General features: G+C 39.6%; 1 protein-coding gene across 4 annotated transcripts in view; it reads right to left on the bottom strand.

Moving 5' to 3' along the window:
• LOC125454938 (echinoderm microtubule-associated protein-like 4) overlaps nt 1–14,363 on the bottom strand; it is a 259,688-nt gene that overhangs the window by 67,420 nt on the left and 177,905 nt on the right. For all 4 annotated transcript variants that reach the window (XM_048536295.2, XM_048536294.2, XM_048536296.2 and 1 more), the window contains 2 exons: nt 8,367–8,490; nt 2,342–2,491 (listed from right to left, as the gene is read on the bottom strand). In XM_048536295.2, coding sequence (XP_048392252.1) covers nt 2,342–2,491; nt 8,367–8,490 — 274 coding nt within the window. The remainder of the gene's footprint in view (nt 1–2,341; nt 2,492–8,366; nt 8,491–14,363) is intronic.

The raw sequence follows: 14,363 nt of genomic DNA, 5'->3' as shown, positions 1-14,363 counted from the left end.
CAGAACTTCAATATCAATTTTTATCCATTTTTTTCCATATTCCTACCAGCCTTAGCCTGTGTTCGCACTGTGTACAAGCTCTTGTTACCTCGCTTTGAAAGTCAGTCATCCCTTTACCTGTGAATAGTCTACCCCAATCAGATTTTGAAAGTTCCAGTCTCACACCATAAATGTTGGCCTTACTCCAATTTAGAACTTCTATACAAGGCTTATCCTTTTTCATATCTATTTTAAAATAATAGAATTATGATCACTGGTCCCAAAGTGCTCCCCTACTAATACTTCAGTTGCCATGCCTTATCTCTCAAGGCACTGGGAAAGGAACTGTTTGGTAAGTAAGGTTGAGTGTTCTTAGGTCTTAATATCTAACTTACAGTGGATAGTCTGAAAGCATGCTAAGATTGGTAGGGGAGCTCAGCTGTGTCAAACATCCCTCCTGTGACACTTGGGTAATCATGAATGCTTCACGTGACCGAGATAAACATGTACAGGAAATGCCTCATTCGAAAGACGGCATCTTTCTGTTATCCCTTCTCATGCTGTTCTTATGCATCTTCTGTACAAGAAAATAAAAACCAGGAACAGGAGCAGAAGCAAGCAATTCAGTCACTTAACCCTTCTCCACCATTTAATACGATCGTGGCTGATCTTATCGTAGTCTCAACTCCACTTTTTAGCCTGCTCTTCGTAACCTTTAAACCTGTTGATAATTGAAAATCTGTCTCCTTCTTAAATTTACTTCATGTCTTGAGATTCACCACAATCTGCAGTAATAAATTCCATGTGTTCTAGACATGGAGAAAATTAATTTTCCTTCATCTGTTTTAAAATGTGATCAGTTGAAGAAATCTGAACTCTAGCAATTGATTGGAGGACATTTTCAGGGGAGAGAGGATAAACAGTAAAGAGATCAAGCCCACTTTGATATCAATGACATAGATAGGTATAAAAAAAGGTATAAAAATCTTGAAAGCAGAATTTGGGGAGCTACGAAAAAGTTTGAAAAGCAGGAATTCCAAGGTAGCTATCTCAGAATTACTTCCAGTCCCACATGCAAATGAGTCCAGAAATAAGACTGAGCAAATTAACATGTCAGTGGAGAAATGGTGCAGCGGGGAGGGCTTTAGATTTCTGGAACCTGTTTTTGGACAGATGAACATTTATGAGGGCAGTTTACACCTTAGCAGGACTGGCAGGAATATTCTCAAGGGCATCTCCTTGTGGGTTAAAAAGGGTTGTCAAGGGGATTCGAGTCAAAGAGTAAATATAGATTGGCAGAATTAAAGGCATTGTATTTGAACGCATGCAGCTTTTCTAATGTGGACAGTGAATTGGTAGCAGAAATTTCAGTAAATGGGCGCTATCTAGTTGCAATAAAGGAAGCATTGCTGAAATGTGGCCAAGGTTGAGATTGGAATATTCAAGGATACTCTACATTGAAAAAGGGCAAGCAAAAATAAAAAGGATTAAAAAGGTGTGATAACTGAACACTTTGATTTTCTGATCAGTAGTGAACATATGGTGCCTGTTGGTTATTATGGGTATAATTGTCCAAGGAACCTCTGCAGACATGTACAATATGATTTAGTTATTAGACAGCCAAAACAGTGTTCCAGACTCAAAATTTGTAAAATTAAAACTTCAGTGCCAAAGATATTGTCGTGAGTAATTATGATTTGTCACAATTAGAAATTCACACATATTTGAATGAATAAGCCTATCCCCTGCCATGTTTAATAAATAAGTAGCAGAATGTCATGCTCTTCATGTTTAATTTCAGTCTTTTAAGGTATCAGCATAACAAATCACATGGGGGCCTAGAATAAGTCAGACAGGAACATCCTGATGTTCGTGTTTCACAGTGCATACACTAATGGCAATTGTTCTCCTATTGACATTTTAATCTTGGCAATTGCTGAAACCTACACCATTATCTCACACTCTGCTTTAATATAAGTGAACAAGGTCAGAAATCGCACAACGCCAAGTTATAGTCCAACAGTTCTGAGGAAAGGTCACTGGACCCGAAACATTAACTCTATATTTTTCTTCACAGATGATGCCAGACCGGCTGAGCTTTCCCAGCAACTTTGTTTTCGTTACAGTCCAACAGGTTTATTTGAAAACTTAAGCTTTCAGAGCGTAGTCCCTTTGTCCGAAAGCTTGTATTTTCAAACAAACTTGTTGAACTATAACCTGGTGTTGTGTGATCGCTAACCTTGTCCACCCCAGTCCAACACCAGCATCTTCACATCATTAATACAAGTGATACTCTTACACACAGTTTACTTTTGTGAACACAGCAATTCTAATTGGCAATTATAATGGAAAATAAGCTTACCATTTAACACAATCTGTGTGCCCTAGATAATGCCTTTGAGTCCTTTCTTCAACATTGTACAGCACCACAACAGATGCTATAAAATAGATAATTTCTCCAGTGGGGAGGAGGTAGACATTGGAACGACAGTCCCTTCCGCGATAGCCATATCTATTTTCTGTTAGTTAAGACCATATTCAACAAAAATATATTTAATGCACCATGAACTTTGTACTTGATGGCCCAACAAGTTTATGTAGTAAGTAGCTGAGTTGTGTAGACCTAGAAGATGCCAGTCTGATGCAAATATAAAGCAATACAAGTAGCCTTAGTAGCTGCTTCCTAAAACTGAACAGCTTGAAAGCACTTTCAGTGAAGAATCATACTTCAATTATCTTCATTAGGGAAGGTATTAAAGGGTACACCCTTATTTCCTTTAGGAAGGAAGAGGAAGATTTGCAAGAATCAAGTCCAAACAAAAAATAAGAACTGCATTATAACCAAGTAATTCTTGACATAACATCTACTAGTATTTATGAACCCATACACCTGCTTCCTTCGTAAGAAAAACTGTTTTTTTTAAAAATCAAAAAAGTTTAGCGGTGTCATCAGTTTGATGTTGGAACTAATCAGAATTAATGAAGCTAATTAAAGGGCAGAACTAGAGCCTGCTAGAATCGGAGTTTTTTTTATTCCCACTTGTGCTACAATCAAAAATTTGCTAAGAAATTAAGATCAATTGATAGCCTCTGCAAGGAAGTCAGAAACATATTTTTGTAACATGCGTTCCCAAAAAATTAATACACAGCTTAGCAACTGTTTTATGAAAATAAAGCTTTTTCAGTGTGAAGTGGAATAGCGAAGCAGATCTTGTGACCCATTCTGAATCCTGCTCGACAACAGGATAGGTAGCTTGATTTCTATGGTATGATGAGGTCAAAACGGACATACTAGAAAGAAGGTGCAGGATGTTAACCACTGCAAACATCAAGAGCTTTTTGATAACTGTGGGTTGACTGTTCACCAACATTAGGTCTGCACAACATCGTGGGCTGAAGAACCTGTACTGTCCTGTTCTATGTTCTTAAAATAGAAGAGTGGGAGAATGAGAACGTAGAAGATGAGGGTGCAGTGGAGAAAGGGTGAGGGAAAGCAAAGGGTAAGAAAAACACAGGTGGGGTAGGGAGAAGAAAGCAGGATAAGTGGAGAGAGACATGGAGGGGCAATTGGGGAGGGGAAGTAGATGGAGAGTGTATGAAGAGATCAAGAGAGAAAAAAGTAAAGTACAGAGGAAAGAGAAAATGGGAATGAGAGGACAATAAAGAGGAGAGTAGGAGAAAGATAGAGAACACAGAACATAGAACGGTGCAGCACAGTACAGCTCCTTCAGCCCATGATGTGGTGCCGAACTTTTACCCGAAAGCTAAGATCTATCTAACCTCCACTGCTACCTTATACGCTCATCCATATGCCTATCTAATAGCGGCTTAAATACCCCTAATGAGGCAAACTCCACTACCCTCTCCGGCAATGCATTCCACGCCCCTACCACTCAGAGTAAAGAACCTACCTCTAACATCTCCCCGACAGCTACCTCCTTTCACTTTAAAACTACATCACCTCATAAAAGCTACCTTCACCCTAGGAAAAAATTATCTGGCTGTCGACTCTATCTATACTTCTGATCATTTTGTACACCTCTATCAAGTCACCTCTCCTCCTTCATCGTTCTAAAGAGAAAAAGCCTAGCTCTCTCAACCTTTCCTCATAAGGCCTTCCCTCCATTCCAGGCAACATCCTGGTAAATTTCCTCTGTACCTTTTCCAATGCTTCCACATCTTTCCTGTAATGAGGTGACCAGATCTGGACACACTACTCCAGATGTGGCCGAACCAGGCTTTTGTATCACTAGAGCATAACTTCACAGCTCTTGAACTCAATCCCTCCATTACTGAAAGCTAACACACCATATGCCTTCTTAAAAACTCTATCCACTTGGATGGCAGCTTTCAGGGAACTGTGAACGTGAACCTTAAGATACCTCTGCTCCTCCACACTGCCAAGAGTCTTTCCATTAACCCTGTATTCTGCTTTCAAGTTTGCCCTTCCAAAATGAATCACCTCACTTTTCAGGGTTAAGCTCCATCTGCCACTTCTCAGCCAAGCTCTATATTCTATCAGTCCCTTTGTAACCTAGAACAGCCCTCCGCACTGTACACAACGTGGCCCACCTTTGTATTGTCTACAAACTTGCTAATCCACCCTTCCACTCATTCATCCAAATCATTTACAAAAATTACAAACAGGAGAGGACCCAGAAGAGATCCTTGTGGTACACCACTCGTGACTGAGCACCATGTTGAATATTTTCCATCCACTACCACCCTTTGTCTTCTAAGGGTCAGCCAATTCTGAATCCAATCTGCCACATTTCCCCCATCCCATGCCTCTTTACCTTCTGCATGAGCCTACCATGCGGAGCCTTATCAAATGCCTTAATTAAGTCCATGTATACCACATCCACTGCTCTACTCTCATCCACGTGTGTCACGTCTTCAAAGAATTCAATAAGGTTCATGAGGTATGATCTACCCCCCGACAAATCCATGCCGGCTATCAAGAATCAAACTGCACCTTTCCAAGTGATCATAAATCCTGTCTCTCAAAGCCCTTTCCAATAATTTGCCCACTGCTGATGTAAGACTAACTGGTCTGTAATTTCCAGAGTTACCCCTGTTCCCTTTTGTTGAACAAGGGAATGACATTTGCCTTTTTCCAATCTTCAGGCTCTATACCCATGGACAGTGATCAGAAGCTATCAGTCTTTAAGTTCACCATGCAAAATGCTTGCGCTCAGATGGAGAGAGTACTATAGTGAAGTTTTAAGCTGTGTTCATAGATTTGCCAAAGTTTTGGAGACAGGAAGGGATCTCAAGGGAATCCTTCATGGTTAAATTTAGTTTGGGGATTAGAAGTTATCAGCTTGTAAAAGAGAAAGAAAGCATGGCATCAGGAACTGACATTTGTTTGGACTAATTCCTGGAGAACGAAGCATCCACTTAAGGGACAAAAGACTGTATAACCACAAAGCTGATATTTAACAGTTGAATGGGGCATCATTTCTGTAGGTTAGACTATAAAACTATTTATTGAAGTGTGAGACGATGGTTTTAGTTTATCACAAAAGACTTAATGAATTTTTATGAAATCTTTTCAGTCAGTCATTGGATATTGAAGTGTCTTTTAGAAATTTTAACTAATAAAATGCAGTTTTTAAAACTTTGCTTTCCTCAAAGAATTATTTTTGGGGCAAGTAGCACTGTTACTTAATGTAAGAAGCAGTTATATTCTATAAGTCCAGCAATTTTTTTTTGAGTTAAGGAAGATGTTTCTTGAATAATTATCAAACATCATTACGAATATATAGGATTACCAAAGATTATCTACAAATCCTTTCAGTGCTTTAATCCAGTGTCCAGGTCTAACTACGTGTGTGCATAGACTGCTTCAGTATTGCACGAGTTGCAAATATTATATACAATGTGACCATTAGACATGGTAGGCCATCCAGCCGTTTCAGCCTGCTGCACCATTCAATATCATCATGGAGAATCTGTTTGTGATATCAGCTCCAGCACCCTGTTTTAATTTCATAACCCTTGACTCCCTTGTCTATTAGAAAATCTAACTCCGCCTTGAATGTATTTAAAAAAAAAAGTCTCCACTACCTTCTGGGGAAGAAAATTCCACATTCTGATGCCCCTCTGAGAAAAAATTAACCTCATCTCTGTCTTAAGGGCATATTTTTAAGGTGAGAGGGGAAAGATTTTAAAAAAGACATGTATGGCAATTTTTTTTCCCCAAACCCAGAGTGGTTCGTATGTGGAATGAATTTCCAGACGAAGTGGTGAATGCAGGTATAGTTACAATGTTTAAAAGACATGTAGGCAAGTACATGAATAAGAAATATTTGAGGGGATACGGGCCAAGCACTGGCAGGTGGGACTGGTTTAGTTTGGAATTATGGTCAGCATGGATTGCTTGGACTAAAGGGTCTGTTGCATGTTGTATGACTCTATGACTTGCCTCAACTCCTCCGCCTTCAAATTTCCTCTTGTATCACTATCTATTCGTTGAACTCTAACCTCATCACCTTTATTCTACCAATTCTAATTTAAAGGATTAAGTTGTCATTTGCTTCAGCCCTTATCCCTAGAAAGCTGACCTTCAGCCTCTACACTTGTCCTTTTTATTTAATTCAGTCATTTGATGTGGGCATTGCTGGCAGGATAGGATTTATTGTCTGTCCTCAGTGGTAGTGAGCTGCCTCCTTGCACTGCTGCAGTTCTGTGCTCTTAGGGAACAAATTCCAGCATCTTCACCCAGGGACACTGAAGGAGCCACAATATAGTTCCAAATCAAAATGGTGAGTGGCTTGGAGTGGAAATTGGAGTTCCTATGTATCGGCTGCCCTTCTCCGTTTAAGTGGAAGTGTTCATGGGATTGGAAGATCTTTGGAGAATGCCCACAGCCCAACTCGTAAACAGGACACAATGCTGCTACTGAGCATCAGCAGTGGACAGAGTGAATGCTTATTGACATGGTGCAAATCTAAAACAGACTGCTTTGCTATGGATGTTGTTGAGCTTCTCAAGTGTTGTTGGAGTTGCACCTATCTGGTTAGTGGGCAGTATCCCTTCACACTTCTGACATGTGATCTGTAGATGATGGACAGGCTTCGGGGAGTCAGGAGGTAAGTTACTTGCCACAGTATTCCTGCTCTTACAGCCACTGTATTTGTATAGAACATAGAACAATACAGTGCAGAACAGGCCCTTCGGCCCTCAACGTTGTGCCAACCTGTGAGCTAATCTAAGGCCCTCCCCCTACACTATCCCATCATTATCCATATGCTTATCCAAGGACTGTTTAAATGCCCCTAATGTGGCTGAGTTAACTACATTGGCAGGCAGGGCATTCCACACCCTTACCACTCTCTGAGTAAAGAACCTGCTTCTGACATCTGTCTTAAATCTATCACCCCTCAATTTGTAGCTATGTCCCCTGGTACAAGCTGAAGTCATCATCCTTGGAAAAAGACTCTCACCGTCCACCCTATCTAATCCTCTGATATGGTAGGTCCAGTTGAGTTTCTAGTTAATGATAACAACTCCCACGACATTGATTGTGGGGAATTCAATGATGATAACACCATTGAATATCAGGAGCCAGTGGTTAGACTGTCTCGTCAGAAATGGTCATTGCCTGGTATCCGCATGGTGCAAACGTTACATGCCACTTGTCTGCCTGAGCCTGGATATTGTTCATGGACATGGACAATTTCAGTTTGAGATTTTGTGAATGGCACTGAACATTGTGCAATCACTCGCGAACATCCCCACTTCTAAATTTATGATGGAAGGAAGGAAGGTCATTGATGAAGCAGTTCAAGATAGTAGGTCCTCTCACTTTTATGAATATTTTCAAAGCCCATTAGGTAACTGCAATAACCTACCAGGCAAAATTTGATTTTAATATTTTCAGTGTTCAGGTGCTACAATGGTTATGCAAAACAAAGCAAGTGGACTCTGAGATCATGATGCAGAGAAAATGAACCAAGCAAGTGGACTCTGAGATCATGATGGAGAGAAAATGCTTGAAAAATGGAGATATGCACTCCTTCAATAGTGGAGAGGCGATAGAACACAGAACATTACAGCACAGTACAGGCCCTTTGGCCCTTGATGTTGCGCCGACCTGTCGTACCGATCTGAAGCCCATCTAACCTATACTATTCCATGTACATCCATATGCTAAACATATGATAGTAAACAGAAGAACAAGACAGGGTCCTGTACAGGTCACTTCACTCCCATGAATAAACTAAGGTACCACCACAAAGATGTATCGAAGTAAGATTTCACTTCACACCAAAACAGATACCTGAAGTTCTAGTCTGGCATAGGAATGTATAACATCAAGGCCCTTTATATGTCCTCATATTCATTTGACTGAAAACATATTTCCAAACAAAGGTAAAGGATACACCCACTCCAGCTTTAACTTTTCAGAAGGCAGTTCTGACTTCATTTCATCATAATTTGTTACATCCGAAGGAATGTACATTGTGATAGGACGTCCACGCATGAACATCTTGATCATATCTCCCTCTGTTCAAAGTGAAGACAAAACACTTGTTAGCTTTAAAGCCTTTTAATTGTTTTGTAGTCGATTGGATTGTATTTCATGCTACAAGCAATGCAAAATACTTGGCTATTATTAAAGGCATACAAGCAGTTAAGTATTTAAATGTGTTATAATGCAAATAGTTAATTCTTGGATCATGACATTTGAACCTGTTTAACAATGCTGCATTATGTATAAACCACATAAATTGGCCATTTTGTTATGATTGAAATTGTTTTTTTTTAAAATGGTGCAAATTACTTTGACCTTTTAACATATAACTGAGAAATATCAATTTTGCATAGAGAATAACTTTCTATAAGTTGATATCTGGCATTGCCACAAGATGTGATTTAGTTTCTTTATAAACTTCTTCTTTTGAAAATTAAAGCTGTAATACGCAAGGCAACTTCAGGAGACCTATTCTTACATTTAAAGTGGCAAAATGATGTAAAAATAAAATTGGAAAATGCCACTACTGATTTAATGAGCATAAAGGGCTAGAATTCTCTGACCTACTGATTTTAAAATGGCCAAGTTGAGTAAAACAGCATATGCACCCAAATTAGATACGCACACATACCAGACAGTTAAAAGCAGGGATTGGTCAAGGAAGAAACCTTAAGTCTTTGGGACAACGTGGCTTAAGAAATGACTATCAATAGTGAGGTCAAGAAAGTGGGCCATATGCAAGAGATCACAGTTGGAGAAATGCGGAGCTCTTAAACGGTTGTGATGTTGCAGTTGTTATAAAGATAGGAAGAGGTGAGATCTGAATGAGAGGTTGAGAATTTACACAAAATAAAATTGATGTGCTGGTGTAACACAAGCAACATCAGCAAAGATGAAGCTGATGGGGGAAGAGTGTACTGGGTGCAAGTTTTGGTACAAAAATGGGTGATTGTACGGAGGTGGGAATAGGCAGCCTTTAAGATGAAGAGAAAGTTTATTTCATGGCTGAGGTTACCAATGGCTTTTTTCAGACTGAGCCAATGATTAGGAAACAAATTTACGATGGGTGTCCAAAGACAATAGCTTTAACCTTCTATCAGAAGAATGTTTTGTTTTAAAAAAAGCCAAATTACAAGTTCAACCAGAATTGAATGCAACACCACCAGTTTGAGAGCACAGAAAATTTGTTCTATATCATATCAATTAAATTTGAGCGAGAAAAATCTATACCTTAATCTGTCATGGCTCAACAAGTTTTCAATTTCTGCAGGTAAACAACCAAGCCACTCTGTTATTAATATTAAATCATACAAGCACCATGCAATCTGGATGTGAAATATGGGAAGTGCAAAATCATCTGAAGTACAAAAACAAAATACTTCCACACAGTCCATTCTTATACTTCCTAAGTAGGAAACTACTGATTTAATATATTTAGTACACTTGTAAAGTACAGCCTCTGAGCATAGATTGACAAGTGAATGCATGAATAGATGAAGAGGATACAGAAAATGAATTGAGAGTTGGGATATCATATGGAGTTGCACAGACAAAACTTTAAAAATGCCAATATTAACTGAATTTGATAAACACAAATTGAATATTACTTTATTGAGTAGTAAACAAACTGTCAAAACCTGAGCAATAATCTAATTTCAATTGTTGATTTTTTTTCCCCAAAATTTGCCACTTAAATCAAAACAGTGCTGAAACTTGTGACTGGTTTAGATCAATAAAAATAGTTTAATAAGACAGCTCAGGTTTTCATGTTTTCTGGATGCTGATATGCAGTGAAAACCTCCAAATCAGTTAAAGTGTAAATGGATATTTAATTCCATTATTGTAGAAAGGTATTTAGGTTTAGTAAATAAAAAGTCCTGAGTATGCAAGAAATAACCAACTTAGTGCCATAGATTTAAAGACTGCCATCAGTAAATGTTCTAATTACCTTGTAAGCAATTAGTAGATTTCAAACTAACTCCACTACAGATGAAGTTTGGAACATGAAGGATGATTAGAAATGAGTGTAATCTGGAACAACTGGAAAACCACCAACACTACTGATGCAACATTCAATATGTTAAGTATTTAAAATGTTAAGATTTGTTTATTGCAAGCTCTTTAGCAACTTGTCATAACTATCATTTGAATGTTGGTGTACAGGTTTAGTGGGTACGTCGAGAAATTCAATGTCACACAGGTAAAGCAGTCCATTTGATTTGCACTCCTTCCAGGTGCTTTAAATAATTAAATTCCCTGTACCACTGGTACACACTAACACTAGCAAATGCCATGTATTACACAAACCTATTAAGTTTCCTTTGACAGCACTTTCTAAACCATAACCTCTAGCAACTAGAACAAGCTACATTTTTCATTAGTAGCAGGGTCAATAATGAGGGGTTTTTGATTTTAAGTAGGCGGTAGAAAACTAAGAGGAGAGTATCTTTTTCATACAGTGGTTGGTAGACAGTCACTGCCTGAAAGGGTGGATAAGTTAGAAACGCTTGTAGCATTTAAAGCGGCATCTAAATATTCGCTTGCATTGCCATAGATCCCAGGGCAATGGGCTAAAAGTTGGAAAAATGGGATCAATAAAGTCAGATATTTGTTGACCGGTGCATACACATGGTCAAATGGTCTCTTTCTGCACTGTAAATATGCACAAGTCTCCATCTGGTTGAGATAACAAGGCATAGAGTTGAAGGAACACAGCAGGCCAGGCAGCATCAGAGCAGCAGGAAAGCTGACATTTGCACTCTGATGAGCACAAAATTTCCAAATTTCAAGTGATCATAATAAATTATACTTCAGGAGAAAAAAATAAGTGCCATTCGGTGGCACATCAACTCTAATCAGCTGAAGCATTGCTATGGGAAAGAGAAGATGGAAGGACAGGCCCATTGAGCTCCCAGGTAATTTTAGAAAAGGTGCAAGGCTTGAACTTCTTCCTTTCATTTGCAGAGAACAGATCCAGGTATATGGAACACTTAAGTTTACACTTGCTAGGAGTGACATGAGCCACGTTACGAGTGTAAGCAATCATCTGAAATAGGTTGTTAGTACAGTAAGGATTATTCACTAAGTACTGTCTAATCAAATCCAAAAGTAGGCATTTGTTCTGTGATTTGCCAGGGTTGCCTGTAATCTGCTTATTATGAACTAAAGGAGAGTAGGAATGAATTCATGAATGATAGCGTGGGCAAAAGGCACTGAAGTGCTTGTTCAATTATGATCATGTTGAATGCAGAAGGCTCAACAGTCTAAATGGCATACTCCGATGTTAAGGAGGGTGTTAAATTTTTTCATTAAGGAGTATATTAAGAAATTCCTGTATATGACAGTATTTTCAAACATCACAAACGTATTATCTGTGTATCAAGAATATGTACGGGGTAGGTGGTTAGTGCTTATGACATGAAAAATCTGGCTCTCTTGAAAACCGATGGAAATGTTAATTTTTTAAATTCGCTCATGGGTTATGGACATCGGTGGCTAGGCTAGCATTTATTGCCCACCTATGAATGCCCTTCAGAAGATGATGGTGAGCCACCTTCTTGAACTGCTGCAATTGATGTGCTGTAGGTAGACCCACAGTGCAGTTAGGAATTGCAGAATTCTGACTCAGTGACACTGAAGAAACCGCGATATGTTTCCAAGCCAAAATGGGGAGTGACTTGGAGGGGAACTTGCAGGTAGTAGCGTTCCCACATATCCATTGCTCTTGTCCTCCTAGATGATAGCGGTCATGGTTTGGAAAGTGCTGTGTAAGGATCATTGGTGAATTTCTGTTGGTGATGCACGTTGTTGTTATTGAGTGGTACCAATCAAGTAGATTGAATCAAGTAGATAGAATCAAGATTCTTGATTATTGTTGGAGCCTCATTCATCCAGGCAAATGGGGATCATTTCACTACATTCCTCATTTGTGCCTTGAAGATGAACAGTCTTTGGGGAGTTAGGTGGTGAGATCATAAGCACGAGACCTAGAAGGAGCCTCATGTTTAACATCTTATTTGGACATATATGGCTTTATTAAAATTGAATTTGAATTCTCAACTTGCTGATTTCTTAAGTTCAACAAATGCAGATTCAGAAAATGGTGGCATGTGCATATTACCATGTTATTGCAATGTGTGCAAATATAGTTGGCTTCCTTTGGTGCTCCATTCACAAATAAGCTCATCCTTAGAAACCTCGAGTGGTATACATTAAAGCATACAGCTACCCGTAAAATAGCCTGTAGCACCAAATCTCCCCAAACATTATTTTGAGGTCCACAGGCCTTTGTACAGGTTTCTTATATAAAATACCTTGTTAAAAAAAATGCACAGAATACAACTGCTCCAGTTCAGCACTAGGTTCAGGAAGCAGAAGCTGTGATGCAAGTTTGATTTCTATTATCATTATTTGGGAACTTGGTTGCAAAGAGCAGCAAAGGCATACAGCTTTAAGTTTGATTTGTATTTTTATATTGTGTTAAGGAGGTAAGGCCATAGCGTCAGTATCGTTTTTGAGTTCTGAGAATGGTACCATGGTATCTGCAAGTTTGTCTGCATGCACTTAAATGAGGTTTTTAAAAGCTCGAGGTGAAGAGTCAGTATATTTGAAGTGAGGACAGAAGAGAAAAATAAATGGGTTTTTGCCATCCAATACAATGTCCTATTGTAGAGGGAGACAAAGACAAAGACAGTCAGTCAGATGACATTTATGCAGGTTCAGTCAGAGCAAACAGGTGCTGTCTCTCTAGAACTCACCAAAATGTCAGGGCTGGGGAAACAAGTGTGTGGCTTAAAAGAAAAGCATCCAAGTTCTAAACAGGAGTCACTGGACCTAAAATGTTAACTGATTTTTCTCCACAGATGCTGTCAGACCTGCTGAACTTTAAAGTGGAGACAGGATGACCCCTTACTGAGGTCTGAACATGTGTAAACTTCTTGTTAAAAGTAAAAAGGTCGAATCCCTCTCGCTGAACAACTGCACCTCCCAGTCGCCAACCATTTCCACTCCCCCTCCCATTCTTTAGATGACATGTCCATCATGAGCCTCCTGCACTGCCACAATGATGCCACCCGAAGGTTGCAGGAACAGCAACTCATATTCCGCCTGGGAACCCTGCAGCCATATGGTATCAATGTGGACTTCACCAGTTTCAAAATCTCCCCTTCCCCAACTGCATCCCTAAACTAGCCCAGTTCGTCCCCTCCCCCCACTGCACCACACAACCAGCCCAGCTCTCCCCCCCCACCCACCCACTGCATCCCAAAACCAGTCCAACCTGTCTCTGCCTCCCTAACCGGTTCTTCCTCTCACCCATCCCTTCAACCCACCCCAAGCTGCACCCCCATCTACCTACTAACCTCATCCCACCTCCTTGACCTGTCAGTCTTCCCTGGACTGACCTATCCCCTCCCTACCTCCCCACCTATACTCTCTCCACCTATCTTCTTTACTCTCCATCTTCGGTCCACCTCCCCCCTCTCCCTATTTATTCCAGTTCCCTCTCCCCATCACCATCTCTGATGAAGGGTCTAGGCCCGAAACGTCAGCTTTTGTGCTCCTGAGATGCTTCTTGGCCTGCTGTATTCATCCAGCCTCACATTTTATTATCTTGGAATCCCTCTCGCTGATATTTGTTTGAAGAATTCTTATATGGTTTACTATAGGTTGGTTTTTTTAAACTTTTGTGGAATAAACATTTATATTCTGTTCATGTAATGGCAGCCTCCTGTAAATGCCACGATGAACAAATAAGAAAATAAAACTATGGTCTATAAACCAGTTGTTACCGAGATCTGATTGAGCCAATATTACATCAATTGAAATTATACCAAAGCACTGCTTGAGCACAAAATCCATTCTCTGGCTGTACAAAGGGAACACGGTGTTTGAAATCTAGAAGTTG

This window comes from Stegostoma tigrinum, chromosome 9, assembly GCF_030684315.1.
Source record: "Stegostoma tigrinum isolate sSteTig4 chromosome 9, sSteTig4.hap1, whole genome shotgun sequence".
Lineage (NCBI taxonomy): Eukaryota > Metazoa > Chordata > Chondrichthyes > Orectolobiformes > Stegostomatidae > Stegostoma > Stegostoma tigrinum.
The sequence above is the reverse complement of the archived record's forward strand: the minus strand, read 5'-3'. Positions and strand labels throughout refer to the sequence as shown.